The 14,352-nt window shown below is 45.6% G+C and overlaps 1 protein-coding gene across 2 annotated transcripts; it reads right to left on the bottom strand.

The window, feature by feature from the left end:
- Positions 1-248: 248 nt before the first annotated feature.
- Positions 249-12,790, bottom strand: meox2a (mesenchyme homeobox 2a). 2 transcript variants are annotated; one of them, XM_086217727.1, is made up of 4 exons: positions 11,785-12,790; positions 7,003-7,175; positions 4,052-4,144; positions 2,822-2,926 (listed from the first exon to the last, which is right to left on the bottom strand). In XM_086217727.1, exons 1-3 carry the CDS (start codon positions 12,338-12,340, stop codon positions 4,085-4,087), a joined length of 789 nt encoding a protein of 262 aa, XP_086073853.1. In that variant the 5' UTR covers positions 12,341-12,790; the 3' UTR covers positions 2,822-2,926; positions 4,052-4,084. The 2 variants fall into 2 exon arrangements, with proteins under 2 accessions (XP_086073852.1, XP_086073853.1); XM_086217726.1 differs by lacking the exon at positions 4,052-4,144 and having other exon boundaries at positions 249-2,926.
- Positions 12,791-14,352: the final 1,562 nt, after the last annotated feature.

Here is a 14,352-nt window from a genome sequence, read left to right as displayed (position 1 = left end):
CCAGCGAGTGTCTGCCACACTTGCAAATAATTTGCGCTGTAAAATAAAACTGGATCCGACTCATCCTGTGGGTTGCTCCGGGGCGGAAAGAAAGGGGGGGGGAAATGGAAACCTCACATGACGTGTGAGGTGCCTCTATAACAAATTAGAATGCACAATCACAGTGTGGTGAAAGATGAGATCAAGTCATGAAATTATTTTCAACTGGGTTTTGTAACACAATCTGATCCTTTGTGGGTTTTCTCGGAGAGTCCTGGCAGGAGTCCTGACCCTGCCCCGAGGCAAAGGTAAATTTAGCATGCGCCCCCATCACCAGCTTTCTACACTCGGCGCAATGTTTAATTCATGTCAGTCTCACGTCATGGAACACACATGCATACATCACGGCGGATCCGTCTGGGCGAGCCGCTGATAGATGGAAAGAAGCTGTACAATCATAAGAAACCACTGGTTAAACTTTATTTGATTCGTCCTGAAAAGAGTTCATAAAATATTATTTATTTCAGGTGTCGGATTTGTTTACAAAAGGTCATCCGTCATCAGGCAGCATTGACTTAAGAACCATCAGTGTTTATTACTGCGAGAGCTGAATACTGCGGGTATAAAATTATTAAAGTAAGACAACACTGGATTATTTACAGATCAATGACGACATTTACATGGACAACAATAATCTGGCCGTTCACCTCGTTATAAATAAGTCAGTATTTCTTTACGATGTACGCACGAGTTGCTAGGTCGTGCCCTCATTCTTGTCTACCTGCCACAGAGCATAAATGAAAACACACTCCCGCATGACCTCCCTGCTGTGCGTCCCACCTCTCGGCGTCCCTCAAAGACTGGTTTAGGACACTTTCCGTCAAGCGTTTGTTTGCATGTCTACGCCCAACTTTAGGTCAAAATACCGACTCGTATGAGGGCAGAGGTTAAGGTCTATAGAAAGCATGGAAATGTCTGATTCTGACTCTTAATCAGGTTAAACGGCTCGCTAATAGACAGTGGGGACAATCTCCTAGGGTTTGTTGCTAAAACTCCCTCATATTTTGTGCATTTTTTTTTTTTTTTTTAATTTGACATCGCCAGTTACCCTGTTTGTAACTGCCTCCCCAACACGGCCAACCGCTCCTTTTCACCGAACCGTTTTCACGCAAAATAATATTCCTAATATATTATTGTTTTGTTTCACCTTCTTACATAAATCCCAGAATTCAAAAATTTAAAAAAAAGGTTGTTTATACGGCTAAAGTAAATGAATAATAATCTTCTTTGCGTGGAGCCGCGCAAATTCCGACAAGCAAGACGTGTCAGTAAGACTGAGGGCGGAACTTGAGCTCAGTATGGTTGTTTCCCTCGGGTCAAGTTGAAGTGTTACACGTCACGGGAATTCCTATCAAATGTTTCCCAACGATGTTACAATCCAGGGTTAAGACTTTGAATGTATTTAGGGAAGTCCATAGTTCTTATGGTTGTTAGCAGGCTACATGCTAGCAGGCTACATGCTAGCCTTAAGCTAGCGCATTTCTTGAACCACGCAGGCACAAAGTCGAGAACTACTGAAAAGTGCCGTTTACACCGTCCTGCTCCTAAAACCAGGCTGCCGTGGGGATACGGCACACGTCTTAACTGGAATACGCTCAATTTGGAAAGAAAAAAGGCCACATTCTGAATGTGCTATTTACATCACCCATACAAGGCTCAGAATACTGTCACTTAAAGTGAAATTATTGAGGATTGTTGGTGTGCGTGAAAATTTACCCTCTGAGGAGTTCCACCACAGGACGCCAAGGAGAGCTGCTCAAGCCCAGCCGGTGCTGGTGGGCAACACAACCTTTGAACTACCTGAGCACGGACAGCGCAGACCGGGGCCAGGAGTCACCTGTCCGGCGGCTGAAATTTGCTGCGTTTCCAGGTTTGTTTCGCTACGGAGACGATCAGGCGCCAGCTTTGTCTCGGGTGTGTCTTGAATGTTAGCGGTGCTGCCTCGTTAGCACCCACCTGCTGATCAGAGGTCGCCAGACTCGGTAGGCAAAGATCACCTTGATATCGGAACATTGTTCTCCATGTAAACGTAGTCATGTGTACTCGCGAGGCAAATTTAGCTTCCTGGCATCTGATTCGAACAATAATTCAGTTACATTGTAATGTACAAACGGGTAAGAAATGAGAGGGAATTTTCACAAAACGTCTAAGGACGCCAAATGCACTGACGCTGTTCTGGCGGCCCGTGGTGGTCCGACAAAGACACTTTACGGAGGCGTTTCCTCTCATTTCTTTCCCGTCTGTTCATTTGTTACAGTAGAAACTGATTGAGGTGCAGACTGTAAGTTCAACAGTGCAAATCAACGTCTTAGACTGCTGCTCTCAAGGCACATAACATGGAATGTTTACAACACCAAAATGTACTGCAATATTCAGTGAATTTACGAAGCCAAAACGTCACATTTCCATATTCATAATATCTTTCTTTTCTTTTCTTTTTTTTTAACCAATGGCACTTTGAAATATCTCAGCATCTTTAATATGCAGTTCTGGAAATTTACATTTTGCCTGCATGATATCATCATTACCCTCGTTCCTCTGTACATTTGTACACTTATTTAGCATCGTTGTATGACGATGGCGAATCAGCAAACAGCAGTCCCTCTAAGGACGGCCCCCCCCCCCCAACCTTGAGGCGGGGCCTACGCTCTGATGGAGGCGGAGAGCATCATAAGTGAGCGTGCTCGGAGCTCTGGTCGCTGTCGTGACTGTCCTCATTGGCTAAGGAGTCCGTCGAGTGGTGGAGCGCCGCGATACCGGAGAACTCCGATGGCAGCAACGTCCCCTTTTTCACATTCACCAGTTCTTTCTCCCGAGCTGCCGCCCCCTGCTGGCCACCTTTCACTCTTTTCCACTTCATCCTCCTGTTCTGGAACCACACCTTCACCTACAGGGTGACAAACAATTAAATGCTCATAAGTATTCACACAAACGACTCTGAATCGCTGCCCGTGGCGACCCTCTCTTCAAGTTTGGCGTCCGTTTCCTCAGCAGCAGTGACGTGCCGGTGGACTGTTTCATCCGCCACTTGGCGTCTAGCTGTTTTTCCCTGACTCAACAGCTTCAACCATATTTCCGTCTCTCAGATTGATGATTAGGCTGTTGCTTAAAACAGTTTACACGTCAGGAGGCTTCCTGAGTGTCGACACATGCGTCTGAGGGTTGGGTGGGTTTATTTTTGTTGAGAGTCACTCTGAGCGGACTGGGCGGTCACATGGTCAGGAACTTAGTCGACAGCACCACTAACGTTTGTCTTGACCGTCAGGTGCTGAGTATCAGTCCGGATTCTTTGCAAGCCTCAAGGACGTTTCTGGATTCAGGAGCGAAGAGGGAACCTCAGTGAAGGATCACTTATACAGGCCAGACCTGCACGTCAAAGCAAACGTGTGATCCTCAGCGTGTGCATGCTCACACACACACACACACACACACACACACACACACACACACACATTCTCGATGCTCTCCAGATTCACTGGACCTGCATTTCCTCAACGTTTTAGATCTACAGATATCTTACTTAAAGCAACATATTCTCTCAAAATATTCATACGCTGTCTGACAAAGGATCGTGCGCCTTTTTTTTTTTTTCCCGTGCAGCAACAAAAGTTTCTTTTCCCGGATCAGCGGCTAGAAACGTATAAATTAAAACACTTGTTTTTGTCCGCTGTACATGGCCCGACGTCTGGCTGAATATATTATTTTCATGCCGGATCGAAGGCTGCAAATGCGCTGAAATCTTGCTAAAAAAAAAAAAACCTGTTTTGTTGCCACAACAAGGGCTGAAAACGCCGTAACCATGACCCTTCCTGCTGAAAGCCCGTTTTCAACTGTTTCATGTGTGCAGAGCTTTTGAACTACAAACTGAAAAAAAGGAAAAAAAAAAAAAAAAAAAAAACAGTCAGTGAATTTTAACATAAACTGTAAGAAAAACATTTTGCCCTGAAATCACAGTGGTTTAGTTCATCAGAAGATTTAAATTCAGACGTGTTCTTTTCTGCCATGAACTCACTGACAGATGCGGGATCTCCAGAACGAGAACGAATTAGGCCCTGTAGCTACACACCCTCGCTGCCATCTTTGAGTCTGTTCCAGCTTTCACGGCCTACGAAGACATGAAACATCCATCACATTTCTCCAAACAGCTCATGCAACATAAATCAAACGCCCTGGCCAAAAGATCGCATTGCCAGTTTTTACCTCATTATCCTGCTCCCTATTTTCTCTGACAAAACTGAGGTCACACACAACTTAATGGTGCATGAGTTGAAGAAATTTAATGCACATTTCTATGCTACTCGGAGCTTCAAAAAGATTCATTGCAGCAGTCTGAGAGAACCGGAGTGGAATGGGGACGGCAAACTTTGCTCGGTGGAGTAAAATGCCTGATGTGGTGGTGTAATAAGAAGCAAAACTGTGGGTTGCGAACGCAGTTAAAGATGCGTTTGTCACTCCTTGTGTCATAGTTTCCGGTTGCTGGCGAGGCGGGGAGTTGCGTCTTTGTAGATTTCTCTTCCAGGCATTCACAGACATTTTTATCTACTGGAGAAAGCGGATTCTCTTAGATGGACATTTTATCTGAAGGCCTGAACCCAAAACACAGGAGTGCGCGTCTTTGAGCATGGACGGCTCCTGTGGGGAATGAAACCCGAACTGCTACATCCAGTGCTTGAAGTTATCCGGTACGCCTCCAGTATGCATAACTAGCACTTTTCATAAGCGGCCAGTACTCTAGAAACTGTATTATTGATCCAGATGTCAGCTGAAGTGATCCGTCCAATCCAATGCGGTAGACTGGTGCAGCAATGGGTCCGAGAGCCCAGAAAGAAGCAATGAGCATGGGCTGAACGTCCTGCTCCCTCATCTCAAGTCGACAAGCTTTCAGGTAAGTAACTGAAATAATTTCTGCGGTTCTGAAGTTGAAAACACTCTCACTTTTTGGTCTGGGACACACCAAACGCCAGAAAATACCACATGGGAGAACCTCATAGCCTTATAAGCTAACGGGGCGAAACGAGACGTGTGTGGTTGCGGTGACGGTGTAGGCAGGTGTCCGAGGTGTTCGCTCGTAGCATAACGTTAGCTTCATACCGCTAACGGTTGAATTTACACCTACAGAAATGTCTCTGGACAAATCCCAGCGAGCTGATTAAATCAGGTTGTGCGAACAGCGAACCATCTGGACAGCTGAATTCATTGATTTGATGCAAAAATGACGTGTGGAGACTGTTTGACGGTGAATTTGGACCCCTACTTCTTCCAAGTGTGGCTGTTTGCCTAAAGCAGGAGCAGCGGGGCGTCCCCGTGACGTCCCCGCAGACGTTCAGGAGCGCGTGTTTGATGGCGCTTTATCCAACTGCTGTAAAACAGTCGGACCGTAGCCACGAAATGAAATGACGAAATCTGAGGATGAAGCCAAATCCCACACACGTCGCCGTTTGAGCTCCCCTCCAAAAATACAACTAAACGCAAGTATTTTGATTATAAATCAGGATTAATGTCAGGATATGATTGTGACGACTTTTCACAGCAGAAATGATCATCCTACTTGATAAAATTCATGTTTTGCACGATGGTTGTCCCTTTCTGTCCAAGCACCTATGATGAAAACATCAGCCACATCTTCTACTTTCTTGAACTGACTGTAGAGTTGGATCCAACACTGAATGAACGAAGGGAACAGCACTTTTCCCTGAATTTCAATTAAAGAAACACAATATCAGATTTTGCCAAGTATCCAATATGCTGATATTTTAAAGCTGATTTGACCGATATTCATATATATTTATAGATACTGACATTATCTGGTTTTGGACTAGTTTTGACGATATTTTACATTTTGTACCTTTCTGGAAAAAACACATTTGAATACGTGAACTTGACAAAGTAACATTTTTCTTTATGTCTAAAAACATCTGGAAAAGCTCATAAATGGTACGTTTGCTGTATTGTTTCCTCTTTATTATTTGTTAAAAAGAGGAAGAGGCTGGGACCAATTATTACCAATTACAGTTACCATAGTCTGCTTTATAACCTTTATACCACATGACATAAGGAAACGCACACAAATTCATATTATATATATATATATATATATATATATATATATATATATATATATATATATATATATATATATATATAATTGGATGGCCCTCCTCCATTTAGATGTCTCCTCTGATGCCTGTGAACCAGAGCTCAGGACCCTGGTGCTAAATGGAGGGCAGCTGTTGCTGATGTTATTAGTTCCACCTGATTTTTGAGAAATATTCCACAGCCTGAGACATGCGCTCCTCCAGAGGCATCAGCACATTTTTTTTTTTTTTTTGGGGGGGGTAGCTTCATAAATTCTTGGCTTATGCAATATTTGCACATATTTATGTAACAAGACATGAGGAACCTCAACCTGTGCGTGCGCCTGATCAGGCGCTACGTAGGCCCGCCTGCTCCAGGTGTGATTAGCATCAGCTGAAACTCTTCGTGTTTGTTCTTAGCGTTCTGTCTATATTGTCTCCAACTGCAAAATATCACTGGCAAGGTGTCAACTAAGTGTGACTTACAGCTTCCCAAAGGGTGTCGGGGAACAACAGGCTGTTGGCTGCTTCCTTCCCCCAACCATTTGTCTCCTGTTATTTATTTCGTGCGCCTGTGTTTTACGGCGCCCGGCCCACGCTCGGAGACCAATTTGTGCTCGCAAGGGTAGCGGGAGAGAGGAAGTGACTTGCTCGACAGCACTTCCTTCAACCCATCTTGATGCCTTGACAGCGGCCTGCCTGAGAGAATGGACAGGAACATCTGGAATATGATAGTCCCGTCACACAGCCACATCTGGAGCACAATAGCTCTCGCTCTGAAGTTACAAAAACACAGTAGCCAGCTGAAAGGCCTCGTCGTCGTCCGGTGGCGGACTCCGTTTTCACAACATGGCATGAACGGGGGAAACCAGCAGCCGAGGGTACGTACTTGTCTTTCGGTGAGGTCGAGGTTGACGGCTATCTCGTAGCGCCGTAGTCTGGTTAGGTAGTTGTGATGGGCGAACTCGGCCTCCAGCTCTCTGATCTGCTCCTTGGTGAACGCCGTCCTCTCCTTCCTGGGCTTGCTGCTCACGTCTGACTTGAAATTCCCATCCTGGGACTCTGCAACCAGAAACACACAGGGTTCTGTTTAAGTGGTGCGGCAGGTGCAGGTGGGGCAGGTGAAGAAAAGAGGTCAGGGACAGAAACCCTGGAGGCGGTCTGTCAGCCCCCCCCCCAAAAAAAACAAAACAAAAAACAAAAACTAACTTTACTGGAGTCACAAAAAAAATCTACGAAAACTCTGAGACACAGACAAACTCTCTAAGAGTTCAACAAAAATCATGAATGATTTTGTTGTCTTGGAGTCGTCTCGTATTTTTGTGTCACACCTCAAACAAACTCGTGGGTCCAGGAAGCTCTCAACCAGACATTTTGTCTTCTTTATTTTGCTGACAAATTTTTACTCGTTCCACCCGTCTTTAACACACACACACACACACACACACACACACACACACACACACACACACACACACACACACACTTCTACCTTCTACTCGGTTCATTTTCAAAACCTGTGGCCAGTTTTTTACACCAAAAAAAAGCATTTCAACATAATTATCTCTCTAATGTTAATATTAACAACGGAACAACAGAACCCACAGACAGCAGCGTCACACACATCCAAACCCCCGTCCTGAAGCCCTAACTGGACCCCGAAGTGAGTTCTCGCATTGATCTTCGTCTTCTGGCATTTGTCTCACACTGGAGCAAAGTTAAATTTTATTATGATACGATAACACATGAATAGAGACAACAACAGGCTCCGTTTTACTTCTTCTTTTTCCACTTTAACATGAGTGAAGTAGTTTAATCACTACTGCACCCCCCCCCCCCCCACACACACACACACACACCTGAACATCCAGTCATTGATTGTATGAAGGTGTGTGTGTACAGATATTTATAATCCGACCTATATAATCAACACAGAGGAAAACTGCTGTGTTTGATTTTACTTCAAAAGTACTTTAGGCCTTATTAGTGAGCTGTAACGTCCCCGCAGCTGGCAGGTCGATTCCTCGGTCGTCAGGTTACAGGTGGAACCTCCTGCACCGACACACGCGGCAACACCTGACAGCTGGACGTGACGGCGAGTAACGCCGCACCGTTACTTCTGGTTTATTGATTCCATAAAAATAAAAATTTAAATTAAAAAAAAAAAAAGAATGAACAGAAGATCAGAGCCAAGTCGCATTCCATGGAAGCCAAAGGGATACCATTATTATTATGTGCTTCTTCCACGTTTCTGTCTGCTACAAAGGTGTTTTTCTAGTTTTAAGGTTCAACTCCAGTGATTGCAACACATTTAACATGTAGGATATGTAAAATAATAATAATAATAATAATAATAATTAAAACAACCCTAGCATCACCACTGCAGCTCATCACCCCGGAAAATACTTCTTCTTTCCAAAGAAAACAGGAACGGTTAATTTGCCCTCCAAAACTTTCCAATTGTGAGCCGCTTGTGTGGTTTCTCTGCTTCAGCTGCACGTTGCGCTTGAAGGCAGCGGCACTCATTCTTCTGCGGTCCTGCTCAGTAATGTGTGTTAATCCGGCGGGGCTGTGTCAAGCCCGACAGAGCCAGACGCCCTGACGGTGCTAAGCCTGGAGCCACGTCACTGGAGCGCTCCTCTGGCTTCTCCTGTCAGAGAGAGGGTCCCCCGCCTAATTAGGCCTCGTTTGAAAAGACGATGATTGCCACGAAAGTTAGAGTTTTCAAGTCGAGGATATTTAAACTGCACACGCATGAATTTTATGAAATGAAACATCATTGCTTGACCCGTCGCCGCCGCCTGTGTCCGGCTCCCCCTCCCCGCCGAACCTCGCCGTTCCCTCCCTGTAATTTCAAAAAGCGCCCCGAACAGTGTGCAGCTGATTGAAGTGGGACTTCAGACACATTTATCCACTCTCCCTGGCAAACACAGACATTGTGTAAAGGAGAAATAAAAGAATAACAGAGCGAGCCGCTTCAGACCAGCAGGCCCGGAGTTAAAACGAGCGACAGGCTTTTACGACGCAGCCACTACACCACAGCAATTAGGTCCCCGCTGTAACTTTCATCTCTCCACAAAAAAGCAGGAATAATATGAGGGAAGCACAGGCACCCAGACAGGGCAACGCCGTTTGGTGCCCAATATGAAGTGAGCTCAGTTCAGGAGGAAACAATCTGTTGTTCTTTTCAAAGTAAATCCAAGTTGATTTGCCGATTCTTACTCATGATGGAAACATTTCTGTTCATTGTTTTCCCCTCAGTGAAAGTTATGATTTTTTTTTTTTTTTTTTTTTTAAGATTTTTCCTGCTGCACACACAAGAACGAGGTCAAACACGCCAACACGTCCTCAGTGTTTTTCTGGAAGCCTCACTGCTTCAACAAAATAAGACTTCATGCACCTTTTATTGTTCCGCACATAAAACTTTTCAAAGAAGGGCCGCTCCCTTTACAGCGCCAGTCTATGCAAATATAACACACACACACACACACACACACCAACACTGGAGGGGGCTCAATCCCTTCACCTTGCACACCCCCCCCCCCCCAAAAAAAAAAAACACGAACAGGTTCCCCAGAAACCCGACACCCGGAGTCCCACGGCTCATCTCATTAGCCTGCAGCCTTTCTTAAGGAAACAATCACACGCAGGTCTTGGACCCAGAAAGCCGAGATGCTTCATATTGGAGAGAAAGCATGGAAATGAGCTCTCGGGTTTTGTTATTGTTTCTGTATCTAAATTCGGGTTTAAGCCCAGATGGTGAAACCCAATCAGGCGTCTATCTGATGCAACTGGCAGTGGTGTGATATTTAGACAGCTGATTGAGTCAGCAACCCAGTCAGCCCCAGTAATCAGCGTTCGGCGTTGTGTGGACAGAACGCGCAGCACTTGTCATGAGAATGCAGGCTCTCCCGCTGAAGAGGGATTTCGAGGCCGAGGCTCAAATGATTTGACAAAGCAGGAAAGGAAATCCGAGCTGGTGCGTTGAATTTGTGGATTAAATGTGCTTCCATGTGGAACACATCGTGGAAGCACATTCGATGTATATTTAGCACCGAAAATTAAGTCATCCTGGCTCTGGAGGAGCTCTGTCACGTTACATAAATTTGCTACATTTCATGTGGCACAAATTTTCTCAATGCAAAACTGACGTGGATTTCCTGCTGAGTTTTCCGTCCTTTTTTTGGGGGGGGGGGGGGGGGTTCCAGTGATTGGAATAAAACTACAAATGATTGCAAGCGCGCGTCTGAAGTGAATTATTGGGAGTTTTTACACTTGACCAGCAGCATCCTGGACGAAGAAAAAGAAAAAAAAAAGAAGAAGAAGAAAGAATCACATGACGCAGCACCGGTCAAGTGCAGGTGAAGCGCCGTGCACACAAAGAGGCCTTTAAAAGGCTGCAGGATCGGTGCTGAGGGGCCGCAATCCTCAAATGGATACAGAGCATGGCGAGCACACTTTCCCTGGAAAACTTAGAGCTCTCACTAATATCACGTTGCCTGCGAGAACTCCCGCGACCCGACCCCGGCAGTTTGTCATGCCGTGATTGATTATTGTGGTGACTGCAGGTTGGAAAAGTTCCGCAGGTCATCGGGGAAGTGTTGCCTATTTGAGTACAGACCTAAGAAAGAAACCTGTGCGTGTGTGTGAAATTACAAATTAAAAAAAATCCATATCGTTAAGAACGCTTCTCTTTTATTATTAATATCAAGATTATTCAACCGGCATTTGAGGGAAGAGTAAAAGCTTTCATGGAGGACCTTTCAAAACGACAAGTTCTGGACTTCAGCACGGATTTAAAAAAAAAAAATATCCCAACGTCCAAAGTGACCTTGAGCCCCACGCCGCTGCTTCATTTGACTGTTCAGAACAAACTAAAAATAGGAAAACTGAGTCCACGTGAGCGGTTTATGTTATCGCTGCTAAAAACGGAGTTTCCTTGGAAATTTCAACATCTCAAATATGAGTTAAAACTGACAACCTGCAGCTGCTTCGTGTGAGAAGAAATGAGATACTGATGACCTCTCACGTAACACTCGCACTCCTCACTCAGTGGTTTTATTCCAGCAAACTGCAACTCTAAACTGGCTGTTGTGTGTTTTAACTCCAAGATTGGGACAAAACTCTGCTCGCCGTGTCTGCTGGGGTGTTCAGTGCGGCGCGAGGCGTCGCCGTCGTCTTTTAAACTCCCTGACATTGATTCTTTATTGTGTAGCTCATTTTCTGCCCTCAGAGGAGTGTTGCAACATGCCAGATGTGATTTTTTTTTTTTTTTTTTGTTGGCGATTCAAGTGTAGCTAAATGTGCTGAAACAGTTGCGATGGAGTCTTTGCTCAAACTGCAGCCCGCCTCCTGCTACAGCCTCGCGGCACGTCAGCCGACACCTACACCGTTTAGTGTTTTTCTATCAGAGCTGCAAGAACCTCAGCAATCACGCGCTGCTGAAAGATTCAAAATTACAGATGCAGATTTGTTATTCTTGGGCTCCGCTTGGAATTTCCTAACTAAAAGAAACTGACGTGCTGGCAAAGCCTACAGAAAGTTTTACATGAAGTCTTTGGTTGTGCAACTTGTCAAAAACAGCAATTTTTACTCATAATATTTCAAAGGAATATGCTGAGACATTCGCTGCGGGATACAACACAGACTTCCAGCTCCTCGCTCCTCTTACCTGAACTGTCACTTTTTCTCTTGCCGTTTCTCTTCTCGGCCTCAGCAGGTGACAGAGTCTGTCTGCCAAATTCTGCCGGCACACAGGAGGCCCCCGTAGGGGTGCTGCTGCTGCCCAGACTGGGGGTGGTGGCGCACATACTGGGCCCACCCGAGTGGCCCAGATCTGGGGGTGTGGGTCCACTGTCGTGAGATAAGTGGGAGTGCGGGTGGCAGAGGTTGTGGCGCGTGCTGCTGCCCGGCGATGGCATCTGTGGGATGTGCCAAGCGGCATGGTGCTGAGGCGGGTGGTGATGCTGCTGCGAGGGCAAGTGGCCGCGGTGAGGGTGGTGGTGGTGGTGCTGCCCGGAGAACAGACCATCGTCGGCCGGGTAGCTGGAGATGATACAAGGTGAGGGCGAGGAAGTGGATGAGGAGGAGGACGAAGAGGCCAGGTCGGGGTAGGAAACGTGGTCCGAGCGTCCGTGCAGAGTCAGAGGAGACTGGGTGAAGGCGGGATGCAGGGCCTGCGCTGGAGCGTGGGGACTCCGCAGGCAGCCAAACAGTGTGTGATCCATCGCGTGCAAACACACACCGCCCTCCAGGAAAGGTGAGAAGGGCAAGTAAAGAGAGTAAAGTTACTGAATCAACCTAAAACAAAAAGATGACAGGAACATATCCAAGACGCTGCTCTCTCTCTCCTTGGACTATCCCAAAAGTTTTTCCTTTAGCTAAAAAAGTAGTCAGGGAGAAGTGAAGTGTTTTGAAAAGGGTTGTCCTGTGGTAATCCGGAGCATGCAGCCAGTTGCCAGGCTGTGCAGGATAAACAGTTAGCCCAGGATAAGCCGCAGCAGAGCCTCTCAGATGTCAGAAGGAGCAGGGGACTGGAGCTCGAGGCTGGAAGCAGGAGGAGGTTCCTAGGAACTGCAGAACGAGGGGAGCCGGCGGAGGGGATGTTATAAATAGGGTGTAACGTGAGAGGGAGGCTGGGTCAAAGACTGCATACGCGCCACTGACCACATACATATGATCACCCTCCAAAAAGCACAGCACAATAAATCTGCACTATTAAAATGGCTGAGCCTTAGGAAAGAAGGCAATTTATTTTGGACTTGGATCTGACCTCCGGTGGCCATCTTTTCTTCCCTCGAGAAAACAGCCTTAATGGCTCATGGGTGGGGCTGGAAGAGACGTGAGGGGAGGCGAGGGAGTGTGGGGAGATATGTGTGTGTGTGTGTGTGGGGGGGGGGTGTCAGGGGTTAACTCAGCATGTCACCCTGTCTTTGTCAGTTTTGACCTCTTTAAATACTGCTCGTCTGGTGGAAGTCAGATCCGTGGAGCTTCCATTACACTTCCCATTCTTTCCTTTGCCCGTCGCGTTGCTGCTGTTGTGCTGCACGTTTCTAGTCACTCAGACACACGCAGAACATTAACCAGGAAGCCTGAGTGAGGACGTACAACCACGCACTCCGGAACATCCCGCCGTCCGGGTACCAGTGCAGCCACCAGCTTTGGGGTATTTTGCCATGTACGGGGTTGGATCGCATTTGAAAAAGTACACAATTTCCTTACAGATACTTGCGCAAAAAGAGAAGTACTGATACAACAACTGTACTCAAGTAAAAGTGGAAAAAGTACAAGTTCTGGAATGTACTTGAACTATTTGAAGGACTTTTTTTTTTACCAGCTATGATTGTGTAAGGCTCACTGACCCTCATATTAATATAATTTACTGATTTAACTGAGGACTCTTCTCACTTCAAATAATTTAAAAAAAAACTATCTATTAAGAAAAAGTAATGGACAATAACTTTGCTCCAATGTTCAATTAGAGACAGACATGAAAAAAAACAATGGGACCAGGAAGTTGTTGGGCTTTTTTTTTTTTTTTTTTTTTTAGAATAAATTCAAAATATCATTTTGAGAAAAAGGTTGACGTGCGGAGACTGAGGTTGAATTACAATGAACTGGTAAATGAATACGAGTCGTCTCATCCGTCTCGTCAGTCTTTCAATGTGTCACTGCACTGAAGGAGAGAAAATGTCCTCGTTGCTCCTCTCGATCTTGAGGCGCAACTCCACCACACGAGTGTCAGACTCACTTTAACCTTGCCCGTCATGTTTATTCTCATCATTTTGATTTGATACTCGCCTCGCAAAATCAAAAGTCCTCTTTTTTTCCCCCACTTTCTTCAACCCTCCTGTACTTACTGCAACAGATTCACAAGACGCCAGACTCGCTTTTCTATTAGTCAGTCCGTTTCAATCGATAACCCTTGAGGTTGGGAGGTTAAATCTGCTCAAATGCATTAAAGCAGCAACAAAAAAAGAGTAGAGAAGAAGAGGTACAGAAGGTAGTACTTGTACTACTACTTAAGAAGTACATGCATGTCGAGGTAACTGGTCCCCAACAAGTTCTGATGTTTAGTTTCCCCTCAATTCCTACTGGAATGACCCAAGTTGAAAAAAAAAACCCTTATTTCTAAACATTCTATTCTTTTGTAAAAACCAAGTCCAAAGTGTCACGTGTGACATCGTACACTCAGATGCTTTTGCCACTGCCCTGAAGATGAGTTCAGCAGTGAAACGGC

Source organism: Aulostomus chinensis, chromosome 11 (genome assembly GCF_037954235.1).
Source record: "Aulostomus chinensis isolate RoL2024-O1b breed Wild chromosome 11, RoL_Achi_v1.0, whole genome shotgun sequence".
Classification (NCBI taxonomy): Eukaryota; Metazoa; Chordata; class Actinopteri; order Syngnathiformes; family Aulostomidae; genus Aulostomus; species Aulostomus chinensis.
The sequence above is the reverse complement of the archived record's forward strand: the minus strand, read 5'-3'. Positions and strand labels throughout refer to the sequence as shown.

Bases quoted from the DNA above. Each gene is read 5' to 3' on its own strand.
- meox2a (XM_086217726.1), bottom strand. From the start codon at position 12,340: ATGGATCACACACTGTTTGGCTGCCTGCGGAGTCCCCACGCTCCAGCG. The intron at 7,176-11,784 runs GTAAGAGGAGCG...TTCTGGTTGCAG, and splicing joins GAGAAAAAGTGACAGTTCAG to AGTCCCAGGATGGGAATTTC. The intron at 2,927-7,002 runs GTACGTACCCTC...GTCACCCTGTAG, and splicing joins TCGACCTCACCGAAAGACAA to GTGAAGGTGTGGTTCCAGAA.